This window comes from Marmota flaviventris, chromosome 10 (genome assembly GCF_047511675.1).
Source record: "Marmota flaviventris isolate mMarFla1 chromosome 10, mMarFla1.hap1, whole genome shotgun sequence".
NCBI classification, from domain to species: domain Eukaryota; kingdom Metazoa; phylum Chordata; class Mammalia; order Rodentia; family Sciuridae; genus Marmota; species Marmota flaviventris.
In genome coordinates, this window is record NC_092507.1 from 72755662 (window position 1) to 72775624 (window position 19963).

The 19963-nt window shown below is 35.0% G+C and overlaps 2 protein-coding genes across 3 annotated transcripts in view; both read left to right on the forward strand.

Moving 5' to 3' along the window:
* The window catches only part of Clca2 (chloride channel accessory 2), a 35913-nt gene extending 18673 nt beyond the window's left edge, over nucleotides 1-17240 (forward strand). Inside the window, exons 10-14 of one of the 2 annotated variants that reach the window (XM_027935242.2) lie at nucleotides 3085-3309; nucleotides 4654-4924; nucleotides 7802-7972; nucleotides 11416-11649; nucleotides 12761-17240. In XM_027935242.2, coding sequence (XP_027791043.2) covers nucleotides 3085-3309; nucleotides 4654-4924; nucleotides 7802-7972; nucleotides 11416-11649; nucleotides 12761-13197 — 1338 coding nt within the window. In that variant the 3' untranslated portion in view covers nucleotides 13198-17240. Of the gene's footprint in view, nucleotides 1-3084; nucleotides 3310-4653; nucleotides 4925-7801; nucleotides 7973-11415; nucleotides 11650-12760 lie in introns of those variants that run through there. The other variant, XM_071618006.1, reaches the window with a different exon arrangement.
* Nucleotides 12926-19963, forward strand: part of Clca1 (chloride channel accessory 1) — a 44894-nt gene continuing 37856 nt past the window's right edge. The window contains exon 1 of the mRNA XM_027935220.2: nucleotides 12926-13014. The gene's annotated coding sequence lies outside the window, so the exon portion shown is untranslated. The remainder of the gene's footprint in view (nucleotides 13015-19963) is intronic.

Sequence of the window (19963 nt, forward strand, 5' to 3'; positions counted from 1 at the left end):
AGACAGAAGATCAACAAGGAAATAGCAGAGTTAAACTTCACCCTAGATCAAACAGGCCTAATAGACATCCGAAGGGCTTTCCACAGAACAACTGCAGAAGGCACATTCTTCGCAACAGCACATGCCACATTCAGGATATGATGGGCCACAGAACAAGTCTCAACAAATTTTTAAAAATTTTAATCACATTGAGTATATTTTCTAATTATAGTGCAATAAAATAGAAGTCAATATAAAGAAAAGCTTTGGAAATTATTCATATACAAGGAAATTAAACAACTTACTCTGGGACAACCAACGGATCAAGTAAAAAAAAAAATCAAGAAATTTTTAAATTTCTTGAAACAAATGAAAATGGAAATATAACATACCAAAACCTATGTGATACAGCAAAAGCAATGCTAAGAAGGAAGCTTAAAGCAATAAATTTATATCAAGAAGCAGAAAGTTCTCAAATCAACAACCAATTAATGCATCTCAAGAAACTAGGAAAACAAGAACAAATCAAACCTCAAATTAGTAGAAGGAAAGAAATAATGTAATAAAGACCAGGGACAGGAAGGAGAGAAGGCCAGAAAGAGAAAAGAAATAAATAATAAAGATCAGAGCAGAAATAAATGCAATGGAGACTAAAAAAATACAAAAGATTAATGAAATAAAGAGCTGTTCTTCAAAAAGGAAAGCAAAAGAGATATACCCTTAGCTAGACAAATAAAAATTGAGGGAAGACTTAAATAAATACAATCAGAAATGAAAAGGGATACATGGCAGCTGACACCAAATAAATACACAGATTCATCAGAGATTATTATGAACAACTGTCAACAAATCCGATAAACTAAGAGAAATGGACACTTTTCTAGACACATACCAAGATTAAATCACGATAGTAAATGACATAAGCCAGGCACAGAAAGATAAGTAGCACATAATCTCACTCATAGGTGGAATATAAAAAAGCTGATCTCATAGAAGATGAGGGTGGAATGGTGGTTATCAGAGGCCATAGGGAGTAGGGGAGAGGGAGAAATGGGAAGAGGTTGATTGTTGGGTAGTAAATTTTAGTTAGGAGTAAGAGATTCTGGTGTGCTAGTGCATAGCAGGGTAACTATAGATAGACATTGACAGTGTACGGTATATTTCAAAGGGCCAGAAGAAAGGATTTTGAGTGTTTTCACCCTAAAGAAATGATTATTTCAGAGATAAAATGTTTTACCTGAGTTAAAAATTACAGTGTATACTTATATCAACATATCATATGGTGCTCCATAAATAAGTGCAATTTTTATGTTTTTATCAGTTAAAATAAATTTAAATTAAAAAAGATAAAGTAAAAATGTGAATTATAAATGACATATATGTTATAGATAGATTAGACCATAATCAATTATTTTGCCAATTCCCCATAATCTTTATACCCTGTTATTTCCTCTTTAACATGGTATAAAACCAACTGTCAAAAAAACCCATGAAAACCAAATTTAATATAAAATAGTCTCCATATGGTCTCAAATTAGTCTTAGCATTCCCAACATTGGCTGCTGCTCCCTATTGTTTGCATATCATTAGTTCTCCTAGGGCAGAAGCCACCTCTAAAGTCCCTTCAGCAGCCCAGGGCCCAGTGGAGAGTACAGCATAGCCATTGGCAGCCCACAAACACTTGTTAAATTGATCCACGATACCTTTGCTGCCATTCACTAATATTATTTTCCAGGTTTGAGCAATTTTACAGTATTCTAATGTTTTTAATAAATGTAATTTAAAAATTATTTACAGACTTGTATCTATTGCGAATACCCAGTGATTAGATGCAGAGGCTCTGGTGGTGCCAACCCACATGAGTTTTATCCTATTCCACGTTTTTGCTGTTATGACATTGGGCAAATTACTTCTAATCTGTAAAATGTGAACAGCATTGTCTCAGAAGGTTTCCATAAAGAACAGATGATACAATATACATGAAGTATTTAGCACAGTGCCAGGCACATATATGTACTGTACATGTTATACACATGTGAACATGCACAGAAGCACACACTCATGTGCAGACAGTTTATTATGAGTGACAACGTTTATAACAACATTTAGCCAATTGATTTTCAATTGAATCACATTATTAAATGCAGCATGTAAACCCAAATTTATTTCTTATTAAAATCTATAAAAGTATATGGATATGTTATCTAAAAATTAAAACAATTTAAGTACATTCACAAACAAAAATTTTTAAAAGTTTGTTATTATAATTGCTGATTTGAGGCCAATGTTCATTCTGATGAGAGATGATATGAGAACAGCTAAATCATTCTTGATAAAGAATAATGATGGTTGGTTCCATGGTTTAGCTATTGTGAATTGTGCTGCTATAAACATTGATATGGCTGTGTCCCTGTAGTATGCTGTTTTTAAGTCCTTTGGATATAGAACAAGGAGAGGGATAGCTAGATGCCCTTCAATAGATGAATGGATAAAAAATGTAGCATATATATAATGGAATATTATTCAGCAATAAAAGAGAATAAAATCATGGCATTTGCAGGTAAATGGATGGAGTTAGAGAAGATAATACTAAGTGAAGTTGGCCAATCCCAAAAATCCAAATTCCAAATGTTTTCCTTGATAAAAGGAGGCTGATTCATAGTGGGATAGGGAGTGAGAGCATGGGAGGAATAGACGAACTCTAGATAGGGCAGAGGAGTTGGAGGGGAAGGAAGGGGGCATGGGGTTATTAAAGTGATGATCATTATTATCCAAAGTACATGTATGAAGACACAAACTGGTGTGAATATACTTTGTATACAACCAGAGATATGAAAAATTGTGCTCTATATGTGTAATAAGAATTGTAATGCATTCTGCTGTCATATATATATATATATATATAAAAGGATACTTGCATTAACGACAACAAAATATTTTAGCACCACTTATATAATATTTTGCTTTGGAAAAGCATTTTTATATGAAAATTTTATATGTCAAAATTAAATGTTTTTATTTTTGCAAATTTGTTTTTGTTTGTCAAAAAAGGAGAAATGATCATTTATACACTAGAAACTTTCACATATATATTCTTTTTAACAGCTTGAAAGCATGGGTGAAAATGTTAGCCCTTACCATCAATTGAAAAACACTGTGACTGTGGATAACAGTGTGGGCAATAACACTATCTTCCTAGTCATGTGGCAGACCAGTGGTCCCCCTGAGATTGTATTACTTGATCCTACTGGAAGAAAATACTACATGAATAATTTTATCATCAATGTAGCTTTTCGGACAGCTAGCCTTTTGATCCCAGGAACTGCCAAGGTAGGTGTTAAGGAATTATTTATAATAACACACATTTATAACAACATTTAGCCAATTGACTTTCAATTGAATCACATTATTAAATTTAGTGTGTAAATGAGATTTTATTTTGATATATAAAAACTTTAAATTTTATGAAAAATTTTTGTAGATGTTAAAAACTTAAGAGGAGCAACTAAAATATATTTCGAACTTCACATAAAAACTTATAACTCAAACAGTGGAAATTAGTATTTCTACTAGTAGTACAAATAATTTTTTTCTAGTTTACATCCTTCTCTATGTAATCCATATGGACATACTTTTCTATATGCTTAGGAAAAATTCTCTGCTTAAAACTTATAACATGAACAGTGCAATACACATGCTTTTGAGTACCTGCTTGGTCTTGTAGGTGATTTACAATAAGAGGCCATGAAAGGAGTAAGTACCAAGGCACTATCAGAGCATACAGAAGGGTGGGAAGGAGAAATGCTTTCTGGAAGTGAGGACTTTAAAATGGAAATATGGGGAATAAAGGGGCCAGAAGGTAGATACAGCACATAGAAAGGCTCAGAGAAAAAGAACATTGCTGTTCGTAGTACTGCAAGTAGTTCAATATAGATGAACTCCAATAGAACATTGCCTGGGAATGCAGGTAAAGGAGGAAGTAGGGAATGAAGAGCCACGTCAGCAAGAACTTTGCAGAATAAAGGTAGGAGGGGCTTAAATCCTGGTGGTAAAGGGGAACCACTGAAAGTTTCAAGCAGGGCAGTGGTTTGATTAGATCGGCTCTTGTACTGCTTGAACTCAGTGCCTTATCACACACTATCCCTGCCTCCATCGCTGTTGGCAATCTCTTAACTGGCCTTGACTCTAACTGGCATCCCTCCAATTCTTCACCTCCTTCAGAATGATCCTTCTGAAACGCAAATCTGATCAACCTTTCTTGACCTTCCTCTCAATTACTTTATGCTCTGATCCTATTGAACTTTTCTGCAGCTCATTGAATCCTTTTCACATCTGTGCACAAGGGCAAACACTATTCCCTTTTCTTGCTCCTTTTGCCCAACCCCTTTGTCTGGATTAGGTTCCCTGTATCAAAACACCATAGAAATATTTTTGATGTGGAGATTCCTGACATTCATCTGTTACTAATGTTATGATTCCAAAACAAGAATAGATAGGTGATCTTAATGCTCAAATGAGACTTCACTAGAAAATGGCAAAGCACATGAATTCCAACAAAGAAGACTGTGCAGGTGATGGCATCTAAACTCCCCACCCTTAAGATCTTAGATGTATGATTTAAAATTGTTAATTTTTCCCCTCACATTTTATAAAACAAAAACCCTTTGTTTGCAGCCTGGGCACTGGATATACACCCTGAACAATACACACCATTCTCCTCAGGCCCTGAAAGTGACAGTGGCCTCCCGTGCCTCCAGCTCCACTGTGCCCCCAGCCACTGTGGAAGCCTTTGTGGAAAGAGATAGCACCTATTTTCCTCATCCCGTGATAATTTATGCAAATGTAAAAAGAGGGTTTTACCCCATTCTTAATGCCACGGTTACAGCGATGGTTGAGCCAGAGATTGGAGATCCTGTCATGCTGAAACTTTCTGACGACGGAGCAGGTAATGAGGAATGTCATGGTGCTCTACATGTTCACGAGAGTTGCCACGTATGGTGAAGTTGCATTGATATAAGCCTACTTAAATTTTTTAAATTCAATTATTTTTATTTTCCATCTCAAATTCTCATAGAATCACTGATACACTAAATAGCTGCAGGCTAATTTGAGAAAATAGTCTCTATGAGGCTCTTCAGAGTGACTGTATCTTGATTGTAAAAAGATGGGAGGAAGCCACTGAACTCCTTGGTCTTGACTTCCACATGGCCAGTGACGTTGGACACTCTTGCTTCATAAGGTCACTCATGAACAAAATTGTGTATCCTTATGATGTGCCCGTATTTCTCTCAGAGTAAACAGTTTTACTGGTTCACTGAAATAATTAGACGGGACAGCTAAAACATAGCAAATGAAAACTCAAGAAGGGATATGCAGTGACAGTTAAGCCATATTTTCCCTTTGGACCCAGTTGTGAAAAAAAATCGGAAATTGAACTGTGACTCATGAGATGGCCCTAGACTATTCTTTGGCCAGGTAGCTGAGTTGACAAGAGGACACAGCACATCTTTGGCAATGCCTTTGATGTGTGTGACTTGGTCCCAAAGAAGACCAGGCCAGCAGGTTAGTGGAATCAAAATAGAGATTTCCCCACCACTGGGAATACCAAGTAAAATAAGAAATGCTAATTCAAAGCTCTTGTTCTGCATAAATGGAATTCAGAGCCCCATGTTATACAGTATGGATAGCAGAGCATCTGACCAGGCAGACAGCAGCACTTGGACTCTTTCTGACTAAATTTTTAAAACTCTTTTGTTGTTCCTCATTTCTTGTTTCCCATTCTGTTCTTTTCCTAAACTAAATTCTCAGAATGATAATAGACCCTGAAGTCTATATTGGTAGTCCCAAATATTTAATGTGCTAATAAAACCACATACCTCTGCTCTGTTATTTTAAGTTGATATTTTTCAAGATTCTTGGTTTTGGCAGCCCTTTTGTAGTGCAGCTAGCTTACCACAGCAATCATGTATAATATTTATGAACAAAGTTCATTCAGAGGACTGTACTTCAATTTCATCTCAGGGGGATACCAAGAAGTTTTCTTGTTTGCCTGTTGGAATGGAGACAAATGAACGTCTCATGTTCTGATTGCTTATGCGGGGCCCGAGCTTTCATTTTGTAGTGTACAGTCCAAATATGCACTGTACAGAATGTTTCTCCCTTGCTCCAGCCTGTGAACTGGCCTGGAGAATAGATCCTGTTCTCTTAGGGAAAGTCACCTGATTCAATTCAATAGGCTTTTATATTTATTCCCTGAATCATTTCATTTGTTTGAAAAATGCTACTTAGACATTAAGTGTAAATTTAGTCTGTATCCCGACACTCAACACACATGTGCATAGTTGTCTAATACTTTCTGTAATGGAAGCAGTATTTATCTGCAAAGTAAAATTAATGAATAACAATAAATTGTATTTACAAAATGCTTTATAATTTAACAGTGTACTTTCTCATGCATACTCTCAGGTAACTATCACAGCAACCCTGTATGATAAGTTATCCCATTTTACAGAAATAAAAGTGAGATATTAAGCTTCAAAGCTACTAAGTGGCAGATCCACGTCTTAAAGCCAACTTTCTTAACTCTCAAGCCAATGGTCTTTCCCCATTTCTTTCTGCCTCAGCGATTAACAGAGCTGGCAGTGCTGACTGTGTGATGGAGAGATTTTTCTTTGAATTTCTCAACAATGTTAAACCATTCTATTAGTCATTAAATCACTAAATACTATTATTTATTTCTAATAGAAAAAAATTGCTAATAAATACTATACTCTTATTTATTTCCAATAGAAAAAAAAATTGCTAAATCTACCTTGATAATAAGATGTTTAGCACTCATTTTATTTAAATATACTCTGCTTTTCTCATGTTAAGGAGCCTGCTTCTGCAGTAGGGAAGAGGAAGATTCTACTTTATCAATGGTATAGTGCTGGGACTCAGGGCTGGGAGTGTGGTGTGAGAACTGAATTGACAACTGGGATAGGAGAAGCTGCTTGTCCAAAGAGGCCACCTGCACTTGAATGGTGAATGTGACTTGTACTTGGCCTAAGCTGGTGGTCTACCTGCTATTCTGGGGTCTAGGTCTTCCTGCCATTCATAGACTTGGCTCTGAATTGAACTGCTCTCTAAGGATCAGTGCAAAAGGAAGGGAGTCTAGCACTGGCAAAGCTATCAGCACGTCCCCTGAATCATGGCACTGTGGACAGAACCAAAGCTGCCAAACTCCAGGTTATCAGTCCTCTTAGAATCTAGAACAATTCCATGTACTCTCTAATGAGGAAATTAAGCAATTCCATACAATTTTATCAACGACCAAAGTTCTTCTGTTTTTGTTTTTGTTTTCTTCCCCCCCAACAGAGATTCTTAATCAAACAGCTTCAGGTCATTCACAAACTCTTGAAAATTGTATGAAAATGTGTATATGTGAATACATATTTATTTCTTAGAGGCAGAATATATATTATTTCAAAAGAGTTTATGACCATATATAAGCTTAAAAATACACTTGGTTTCTAGGGAAAACTAGTATCATTTTCAATGATAGGAACGAAAGCTTTAAAGATGATTTTTAAGTGTTTTATTAAAACTGCAGTAGGTACAACTCACTCACCTTTAGAAAATAATTTTTCAGAGGCTAAAGAATAACAGGAAGAAATTATTGGACCCTTAGTCTTTAGTTACCTCATAAAATAAAAAATAGCAATAATCATGATAACAGATACTAAAATGAAAAGAATAAGAGGAGAAATGTTATTTTAGTAGCATTAAATATTAGCAATCAACTATGATGACAAGTATTGACATTGAATCTTTGTCTATACAGGTGCTGATGTTATAAAAAATGATGGAATATACTCGAGGTATTTTTTCTCCTTTGCTGTAAATGGTAGATATAGCTTGAAAGTGCATGTCAATCATTCTCCCAGCGTAAGCGCTGTAGCCCACTCTGTCCCAGGAAGTCATGCTATGTACGTACCAGGTTACATAGCAAATGGTAAGAATGATTAGTACTGTTAATTTGAATAATTTCATTTCATGTACATATCTTTGATGAGTGGGTGTGTACTGGGTGGAGCAAAGAGGAAGGATGACAAAGGAGAGAGTTGTGAAAGAGATGGAATTTCAAAATTCTTTATACTTATATCAATATAGTGTGTTGACTGTCTCCTCAATACTCAGTGAGTCATGGTAGCGGATATTCTGATAATAGGTCATTCCCATAGACCACTCCTACCTTTATTTTAGTAATCACTGACCTCTTTCTTGTAACAATTTCACCAGAATTACTAAGAGATAAAGAGACTTGGGAGTTCTAAGTTCTGGCTCCTATATTTCCCCTGGAGAGGATTAGAAAAGAGAAATAAGAAAAGTTTCTAGCAGCTAAAAGAAGGAAGCAAACAGACCAAATAATCTACACAGGAAATGAGTTTCTGAATAAGTACAAGCTCAGATGTTACAGACAACAGAGTGATTCCTAAAGGGGTTCTGATTTTCTGCTGGATAAAAGTGTCAAATAAATAGAAGATGCATATTAAAAAAAAAATACCAATAATTTTAGTCCCTGATGGGTAGCAATAGTTAAAATATAACAAATACAAATATATGATGCTGTAGTCTCTCTAAAAACAATTTCAAAATCAATTTTATAAGTATTACTTATGTACTTCAACAGTTATAATTAATCACCTGGACCATTCCACTATACGATTCTATAACTTTTTTTTTTAAGAGACAGAGAGAGAAAGATAATTTTTTAATATTTATTTTTAGTTTTCGGTGGACACAACATCTTTATTTTATTTTATTTTTATGTGGTGCTGAGGATCGAACCCAGCTCCCCACGCATGCCAGGCGAGTGCGCTACCACTTGAGCCACATCCCCAGCCCGATTCTATAATTTTTTTGCTCTGTGTGTGCTTCTCATTAGAAACTAATCAAGATGCTACAATGGATTTGCATCTCTTTTTTTTTTTTTTTTTTTTTGGTGTATTCCCTCCTACATAATTCATTCTCACCTATACTTCAAATATTTGGGGTTATTTCAAAACCATTGTAAGTGTATTTGCAAGGTAACACGGTTTTATTGCATAGGTATGATATCATATCTAGATATAATAGTTTGTTTCTAAATAGATATTCCCTTTGTTAATTTATACATAATAGTTTTGAAGGCCTACTAGGTGATTGATTGGCTTAGAAACTTGGGATACCAAATAGAAGAGATGATTCTTATCAAGGAGTTTTTAGGCAACTGACTGGTCTGTGTATCTCTTTAAAACCCAGGAGTTTAAAGGATACAAATATCAGTATCTAGTGTACAGCGAGATTAGAAGTGCTCAACTATGGCTTTCTGTGTACTTCATATATTCCTTAAGAATGCAAAAAAAGAAAACGGGTTCCCTTGCCATGCCTATTTATGAATAGCATTCACTTTCTCAGCTCTTCTTGGGTGATGACCTTGAACACACACTTCTCTGGCAAATGGGAGCTGCTCTATTTTCACACCATCAAAAGTCCAGACAGAGCAGCACCTGCCCCCTTCCTTTTCTCTCCCAAGGCCACTGTCTCTGCTGGATCCACTCTGGATTCCAGCCAAGGGCCTTGAGAACCTCTCTCTCACATGATCACTTGCTGCTATCCTCTCTGAGCAGTATTTGAGTATGTTTTATTACCTCCCATAAAAAAATTAAGTTATACATCACCTCCCAGCTATTGTCCACTTCTCTACTCCCTGTCTTTCCATCCCTTGAAATTAATCAAAACCTGCTGACTGAACTTTCTTACCTCCTGTTTACTACTCTGCCTGCCACAATGTGGCTTCCACTCAAATCACTCCACTGGAATTGCTCTGACCCTATTTGCCAATGGTCACCCTGCTGCCAACTCCAAAGGTCACATCTCAGTCTTCATCTTCCCTGATTATCAGCAGTGTCTGGTAGCAGACTGAGCTCTTCCTTGCTATTTCCTGGTTTCCATGATGCCATAGTCTCCTGGTTACCTCTTATCCTCTGGAATTTTTTGTTAGCCTCTTTTCCAGCTCCTCCTTTTCTAAAGGTGCTTAGTCTTGATTTTTTTTTGAATCTACTGTCTGGAGCCATAGTGCTAAACTGTGACTTTGAGTAAGTTGCCTGCTTCTGAGAGTCTCAGTTTTACTTTATATATATATATATATATATATATATATATATATATATATATATATATATATATAATGGGGGTGATAACTGTACTCTCCTCATAGTTTTGCTAAGAAAATTAAACATTTGACATGCATAAGGTACTTAGAAAAGTCCATAGCACATAGTAGGTACTAAATATATACTACTTATATTATACTTAAAATTATTATTAGGTTATCTCTTTAATCCATATGGCTTTAATAATATCTACATGTCATATCCTCCAAATTTATAACTTCAAAATTACTAAATCTAACCAAACCCCTTTCTGAGTTTGAAATTCATAGATGACAGGCTCTTTCATATTTTTACAAAAATTGTAAACCTTGTTACTTAATTTTTGGTCTCTTTTTTCCTGGGAGCTATTTTTTTAAACCATCATTGTCTCCTTCACTATTCCATATACAAATCTATTATCAACTTTTGTTGACTTTGTCTCCAAAATACATCTTGAACTGCCCTTTCTTGCCTCCTTTCACTGTTCTCACCCTTCCCAAGCTGCCATCTCCTCTTATCTGAACTATAGATGGCTCTCTGAGTGGCCCCCTTGCTAGCTATACTTTACTTCAGTCTCTACAAAGCAGCCAGAGGCTAAAAGGTCCTGCGTGAACTTCTCTCCTGTCTCACCTCAGACTATTCTTTCCCCTCTTTTTATTTTGTTTTCTTTTACTGACTGATTGATTCGAGTGCTGAGGATGGAATCCAGGGCTTCACATAATACTAAACGAGAACTCTACCACTGAACTCGACCCTAGCCCTTTTCCTTTCTTTAATTTAATTTTTCTACCTTGTAGAGCTCTTGCACATCTCAGAATTTTCACCCAAGCTCTTCCCTTTACCTAGAATTGATTTTTTTTTTTTTAAAACCTCTGCTCTTTCCAGGCCTGATTGCTCAACCTTTAGGAAAACTTTAAATGTCACTTCCTTGATACCATTCTAAATTGTGGACTCAGCACTCTGCCTTTTTGCCTTCTTCACTCATCACAATTTGTAAATGAATGTGTGCTAATATGATTAACAAAACTGAAAATTCCACACAGTATTCTTTTTTGTCTCTGATTACTGGCACAGCATATGCCCTCAATAAATACTTAAGGAGTGAATAAATGAATGCATTAATGAATTATTGGATGCATAAACTCAGTTATTCTAAAGAAGTGGTTAAAAGGGTTTTAAAAAGCCTCTTAATAATCTGTTAAGAACAAGCTGTTCAGGAGATTTTTAATTTGTCTTTTTTGGTGATTCTTTTGTATCTTAGGTAATATTCAGATGAATGCTCCAAGAAAATCAGTGCGCAGAAGTGAGGAGGAGCAAAAGTGGGGCTTTAGCCGAGTTAGCTCAGGAGGCTCCTTTTCAGTGGTGGGAGTTCCAACTGGCCCCCATCCTGATGTGTTTCCACCATGCAAAATTGTTGACTTGAAAGCTGTAAAAATGGAAGAGGAAGTGACCCTGTCTTGGACAGCACCTGGAGAAGACTTCGATCAGGGGCAGGGTACGTTTGCTGGTTTCATTATCTATTTTTCTACAAAATGGTATTTCTAATTACTATGTCAAAGATTAGTTGGGTGAAAATAGCTTCAGGATTTAGAGCTTAAAAAGCTACAGAAAGTTGCCTTAAAAATTCTGTTGACCCAGAAGTGAAGAAGCCCTGGTAGACTCACTGGCATTAGTCACACAGAAATCTCCATTGGGGACATAAACACCACACATTAAGGTGGCCAATTCAGCAAAACTGTGTTCTGCATTACAGAGCACATGCTTCCAAAAACTGGAAGTAACTAGTTTTCTGAAAATTCTCCAATGAATATTTATTCATGTGTTTATAAGTCAGATTTAGGAGACCATTTCCTATGACTCATGCAAACCTTGATGCATTTTCCTCTCCCACTTCTGGCCATCATTTTTGTTACACAAGTTGAAAGCAGTTCCTAGGTTGGGGTCTTTCTTGCCCTTGCTTGGATGTACCTTGATGGAGTCCCTTCCACTTTCCATTTCTAAGGCCAGTGCTAACTTCCAGGCCTCCACCCACTATATCTTTTTCCTATTTTTTTTTTAAACCTGACAGTCATAGCACCATTTATTGAGAAATATTTGCCACCCCATAATTAATTTGAATTTCACCTTTATCATATGCTAAATTCCTAAATATATTTGACCTACTTTATAATATAAGTTTATTCACATATTAGTGTCAGGGTTTGGGTTCTTGAAGCATTGGTTTAGTTCTTCTGCACCACTATCTTTCAAACTTTGTATGACCATTTTTATCATTTATTTTCCATATAAACTTTACAATAAGCTTCAGTATTGTGAAGAATCAGAGACACTGTTAATAAAATCACATAAAATTTCCATAACAGCTTAGGGAAAAATAACATCTTTATTATGTTACATCTTGCTTTCAAAAAACACAAGTCCTCATGCCCAGGTTTTAGTGTGGGTTTTTAATGTAATGTTTTAAAATTTTGCTCTTATTCTTATTTCTTTTTATGTTGATTCCTAGACATTTTGACTTTTTCATTGCTGTTCTCATTAGTCATTTTTAATAAACTAGAAAACTTCTCAAAGTGACTTAACACCTCCATTTATTCTTTTAATTTCAGCTACAAGCTATGAAATAAGAATGAGTAACAACCTACAGAGTATTCAAGATGACTTTAACAATGCCATTTTAGTAAATATGTCAAAGCTAAAACCTCAGCAAGCTGGCACCAGGGAGATGTTTACATTCTTGCCCAAACTTTTCTTAAATGGACTTGAACCTGATGGAGAAACACAAGAAAGCCACAGAATTTATGTGGCCATGAGAGCAGTGGATAAGAACTCCTTAAAGTCTGCTGTATCTAATGTTGCCCAGGTATCTCTGTTTATTTCTCCAAACTCTGCTCCTGTACTAGGAAGAGATTCTCTTATAATGAAAGGAGTTTTAATAGCAATAAGTTTAATAGGAATCATTTGCCTCATTATAGTTACAGCACATTATACTTTGAATAGGAAAAAGAGAGCAGACAAGAAAGAGAATGGAACAAAATTACTATGAACAAATACACAGAGTACCTTCCTTTTTTGATAAAAAGGCCCATGGCACTTGCATTTTGCAAATATATAACCTCAAAATAAAGTTAACATAAAACTGTATTAAAATGCATTGAGTTTTTGTATAATAGAGATATTGTTTTTACATAGTTATTACACATATTTTTGTAATAGTCATTTTGAGGGGTGAATTAGAAAACCCTTAGGCTTTAGTTATGGGAAAATAACATTAGTTATTTTTCAAGGTAGTGTCTTTAAAAGCAAAGGCAAGGGCAAAGTTGAATGAGAGTTAAGAAAAGATGGTTTTATTGAAGTGAAAAAAAAATTTCAAGTAGAGAAATAGGAGTTAGGCCTGGATTATGCAGTGTAACTCTCTATATAAGGCACTTGTTTAGTTACTTTGATTAATCTTTCATTTTTTCTTATCTGTGCAGAGCAGGTTGCTTGTTCATGACTGACAATCAATCTACATTATATATATATGAAGCCACTATTGTCAAGTTCTGTATCTCTTGCCATATGGTTAAAAACAATACAGATCAAATCCTACCACTAATGCTCAAAGAAATCTTTTTTCACTGTAACTTTAAAAGGTGGTTTTTATCCTTATCTCTTCCTACTGGTTTTCTAACAAAGGTCTATTGAATTTATTGTTTATAAGTTTCTATTCCCATCAAAGCAGATTTCCAAGTTATTGCTTTGGGAACAATTGAATAAAAATGGTTATCTCTCTCATAGGATTTAAGTAAGGAATGAAAGACATTATTTTGTGCTTATTTTAATACATATATAGACCATATACTTTTATTCTATTTCAACCTAAGAAGAGGTCAGGGGGAAAAGATTGACCTTTGGAAATGACTATCATATTCTGTCCTGTGGCTAAATAAGAGTCTAGAATCCTTTCTCTATCTAGGGCAGGGAAAAACTGCAGCACAGACCACAATGAAATAAAAATTACTTTTCATCTGACTTTACTTTCCTCTAGTTTTTAAAACAGTATTGACCAAAGAGCTTAAAATTTTATTGAATAAATATGAGTAATAATGTAGAAGAGGTCTTGGTTTTATAACTAGGACCAATTAAGAATGAAAATTAAATCAGTTTGGGGTGGTAAGGAAGGAAATGTGGTGAGTTGTGACAGGAAGAGAACACCTGAGGAGAGACTCAGCAGGGATGGAGAAAAAGCAATCATCAAATCTCTCTGCCCAGGTAGCCTCCAAGTAATTTATACTGCAGCCCACATCTGGCCTATTACATTCTGAGTCTCATAGTGCCTAAGTCTTCAAGGAAGGAGCCTCAAGACTCTTGCAGTTCCTAGCTTTGGCAGTAAGTCCCTCCTCCCTCTATTGCTACTATACCAACTAGTATGGAATTTGCTTTTCTATGATTTTAAACAGGGCTAGTAAAATACACATCCAGGTCTGTGGTGGGTTTCAAGTCCTCAGACATTTTTTTTTCTTTTACAGACAGAAAGGTAAAGAGTTAAATGAGTAATCAAAGTTTTGTGCTGGTGAATGGCAGAGCTATACAAGGTAGAGCCAGTTTCCTGGACTTTTCCCTTGCTGTGCTTATTTAAGAAGGTATAGAAAGATGCCAGGATTAGGCCTTAAAATTCTTAACTATTTTAAGATCAATTAACAGGGAAGAGAATATAGCTTTAAAGTAACTTGGTTTATCTGCTTTTCTTTTTTTTCTTCCACTGTGCCAGTGGAGGAATGGAACAAATAGACTTCAGTCTAGAACTTAGTGAAGTGTAAGAGACAAAAGTAAGGGATAACAAAGATGTAAATGAAATGAACAAACATAACAGGATAGAAAGTGTGATTTCATGAAGTGGGTCAATGTAGAAAAATGCTGATTTAGAGATCCTAGCAATCAATAGGACAGAGTCATTGTAAAGGCCCTGTTGATCTTGAATAAATAATAATAATAATAATAATAATAATAATAATAATAATAATTATAATAAATAGAGACAGAGAAGAATTGAGCCAAAGAGAATGAAGAACTGTGAACTGAAAGGGGAGACTGTAACAATACCAGTAGGGAACTTTAACATCATGCTTTCAGTAATGGACAAATCATCCAGGGAGAAAATCAGCAAAGAAACAACAAATTTAAACTTCTCCACAGCACATGGAACATCCTCAAGAACAAATCATATGTTAGTCCAAAAAGCAAGTCTTAACTAATTTGATAAGATTGAAAACATCAAGGATCTTTTTTGACCAAAATGGCAGAAAGCTAGAAATCAATAATAAAAGAAACTTCAGGAACCTTACAAATAGATGAAAATTAAACAAAATTCTCTTAAATAGCCAACAAATAGATGAAAAAAATTAAAAGGAAAATTTAAAAGTTCTTGAGACAAACGCAAATGTAAACATAACCTACTGAAACCCATGTAACATAGTAATATCAGCTCTAAGAGAGAAATGAACTGCACTAAATGCATATCTAAAATGAAGAAAGATCACAAATAAACCTCTGAATGTTGCACCTCAAGGAATTAGAAAAAACAAAAGCAACTCAACTCAAAAGGAAGGAAATTATAAAGTTCAGAGTAGAAATAAATGAAATAAAGCCTACAAAAACAAAAGATCAACAAAATGTAAGAGTTTTTGAAAAAAAATCAGCAAATCTTTAGCTGCACTAAGAAAAAAAATCAAAGATGTAAAAGAATACATGACAATAGTATAATAGTCCATTTTGTGCTACTAAGATGAAAGAGAATTCCTGATGCTCGGTAACTTTATTTTAAAAAATGAGGTTTATTTTGGCTGACAGTTCTGATCTAAGATTAAAGACTCACATCTTGTGACAGCCTTATTGCTGGCAGAGTCCCAAAGGAACACGGGGCATAATGTGGAAAGAAATAAGGATCAGGTGTATTTGTATATGTATTTCTGCTGGTCTCTCTTCCTCTTCTTATAAAGCCATCAGTATTCAATCATGAGGGATCCATCCTGATGATCTTATCTAATTCTGATTAATCATTTCTGAAAGGCATCACCTTTGAATACCATAATCAGATTAAGTGTCCACTTTCTTAACTCCTCACAATGGAGATAAATTTCAACACATGATCTCTTGTGAGACACAAACCACATCCAAACCACTTAAAATACACAGAATTTTTCTGATGCCACAGAAATACAAAGGATCATAGGAGAGTATTATGAACAAGTTGGATAATCCAGAAAAAAAGGCCCTGGGCATATACAACCTACCAAGATTGACTGCTGCAGTCTGGCTGGGCACAATTCAGGAGCCACTTGTCAAAAGAAACTAACTTTATTTTTAGAACCACACACGCCAAACAAAACAGCTCCTCAGGAAAACCCCTCAGAGCCCAACTGCCACCACCAGCTTCCCACAAGCCTCTCAACCTCCCCCACTCCTCCTGCTCTTGAGGCCGATTGGCTGGGTCGCATGGGTGGAGCCAAAAAAGTCCCCCAATGAGCAGCTCTGTAGTCTGAAAAGGCGGGGAAACAGCCCAATGAGCATCACCGCAGAGGAGCCAATCAGCTAGAAGTTGCTGGGGCCACTGTGAGCCAATCATCAGCTGGCAGTCTGAAAGTTTCCTGGGGCCCCTTCGGCTGTGGCTCTCAACAATTGACCTATGAAGAAACAGGAAATCTGAACAGAATATAATGAATAAGGAAAATGAATAAGTAATTGAAACTCTCTTATCAAAGTTCAAAACCTGATGACTTCACTGCTGAATTTTACCCAAATACATCAAGAACTATTGCCAATTCTTCTCAAACCATTCCAAAAATTAAAGAAAAAGGAATACCTCCAAACTCATTCTATGAGGTCAACATTTTCCTGATCTATAAACTAGACAAGGACACAAGAAAAAAAGAAAACTACAGAGCAACATCTTTGATAAACATAGGTAGAAAGTTCCTCAATAAAATATTAATAAACTGGCCAGTAGCACAGTAGCACATGCCTGTAAGCCCAGCAGCTTAGGAGGCTGAGACAGAAGGCTGACGAGTTCAGAGCCAGCCTCAGCAATAGTGGGGTGCTAAGCAACTCAGTGAAACCCTGTTCTAAATAAAATACAAAATAGGGCTGGGGATGTGACTCAGTAATTGAGTGCCCCTGAGTTCAATCCCTGGTACCAAAAAAAAAAAAAAAAAAAAAAAATTAATAAGCTGAATTCAACAGCACATAGAAAAAGATAATTCACCATGATCAATTAATATTCATCATAGGAATGCAAGTATGGCTCAACATACACAAATCAATAAATGTGATACATTACATTAACAGAATGAAGGACAAAAACATGATAATTCTGATAGATGCAGAAAAAGCATTTGACAAAATTTAACATCACTTCATGATTAAAATATCTCTCAACAAATTAGACCTAGAAGGAATGTACTTTAACATAATAAAGGCCATATGTGATGATTCCACAGCTAATATCATGCTGAACAAATAAAAAGTAAAATCTTTTACTCTAATCTCTGGAAGACAAGTTTGCTCACTTCCACAAGTTCTATTCAACATAATATTTCAAGTCCTAGTCAGAGCAATTAGGCAAAAGAAGAAAAGAGAGGGAAATACAAATTGAAAAGAAGCTAAATTGTCCTATTTTCAGTCAACATGAGCTTATATAGAGAGAACCCTAAAGATTCCACCAAAAATCTGCTAAATCTATGAACAAATTTAGTAAAGTTGCAGATAGAAAATCAACATATAAAAAGTCAGTAGCATTTCTATATACTAGTAGCAACTGAAAAAACTAAAATATCTGAAAAAAAAATCAAGAAAATAATTTACCACAGCTACCAAAAAAATTGGAATAAATTTATCCAGGGAAGTGAAAATTATAAAGTACCGATGAAAGAAATTGAAGAGGTTGTGGATAAATAGACAGAATCCCTGTGTTCATGGGTTGGAAAAAAAAATAATTATCAAAATACCCATCCTACCCAAAGTGATTTACTGCAATTCCTGTCAAATTACCAATGACACTCTTCACAGAAATAGTTAAAGCAATCCCAAAATTTATATGGAAACACAAAAGACTCTAAATAGCCAAAGCAATCTTGAGCAAAAGAACAAAGCTGGACCATACTTCAAAATATACTACAAAACCAAAACAGCATGGCACTGGCATCAAAAATTCTGCAATCTCTATTTGGGGTAAAAATGGGAGTTCATAACCCACTTGAATCTAATGTATGAAATATGATATGCCAAGAGTTTTGTAATGTTTTGAACAACCAATAAATATATATATATATATATATATATATATATATATATATATATATATAAATAAATTTAAAAAAGACACTCATAGATCAATAGAGATACCAGAAATAAACCCATATACGTATAGCCAACTTATTTACAACAAAGTTACCAAGAGTCTACAATGAAAAAAGGATTATTTCTTCAATAAACTGTGTTGGTAAAACTGGATAATCCATATGCAAAGGATAAAATTAGAAACTTATCTTTCATCATATACAAAAATAAATTTAAAATGGATTAAAGACTTATATGTACAACTGAAAATTATGAAAGTAATAGGAGAAATTATAGAAGAAAAGCTTCATGACATGGGTTTGAGCCATATATTTTTGGATATGACATCAAAATTGAAGGCAACAAAGACAAATTTGACAAATGGAATTAGCTCAAACTCTAAAGCATCTGCACAGCACAACAAACAATCAATAGACTGAAGAGACAACCTACAGAATAGGAGAAAATATTTACAAATGACAGTTGGTCCTTAATATTCAAGGGTTCTGCATCTGTGTAGTCAATCAACTGTGGATTAAGAATATTCAGGAAAAAATTGTATCTGTACCAAACATGTATGATTTAAAGCACACAAGAGTATATGCAAAGACTATATGCAAATAGTACACCAGTTTATATAAAGGACTTGAGCATCTTTGGATTTTAATATCTTAGGGGAGTCCTAGAACGAATTCCCCACAAATTCTAAGGAGTGACTGTATACATCTGGCAAGAGATGCTCTGGTTTGAATGTTCCCACCAAAATTTATATTGAAATTAAACTCTTATGATGAAGTACTAAGGGGTGGGGTTAGTGGAACTCTCAAGAGGTGATAAGGTCATAAGAGCTCAGGGTTCATTAATGAGTTGCTGGATTATCTTGAAAGAGCATATGCTATAAAAGCCACTTTGGCTCTATGTCACTACATGATAAAACTGCAAGAAGGCCCTTACCAGATGCCAAGCAAGTGATGGTGCCATGCCTTGGATTTCAGTCTCCAGAATTTTTGAATAGATATTTCTCAAAAGTGGACGTGCAAATAGCCAACAGGTATATGAAACAATATTCAACATTACTAATCATCAGGGAATGCAAATCAAAAACATATTAAGATTACATTTCACACATGTTAGAATAGCTAATAAAACTAGTCCTGGTGAAGATACAAAGTAAAGTGAATGTTTACAAACTGTGAGAAAGACAATTAATATAACTACATAGAAAACAGTATGGCAATCCCACTTCTGGATATATATATATATATATATATATATATATATATATATATCCAAAGGAAATTCATTCAGTATGTTAAAGAGATAGCTGCACTCCTAGGTTTATAGCATCATACCCAATAACCAAGCTGTGGATTCAATTTAAGTATGTCAATGAATGGATAGATAAAGAAAATGTGGTATATGAACACAATGGAATTTTATTCATCTATAAAAAGGAAATCCCTTCATATGTTACCACATGGATAAGTCTGGAAAAC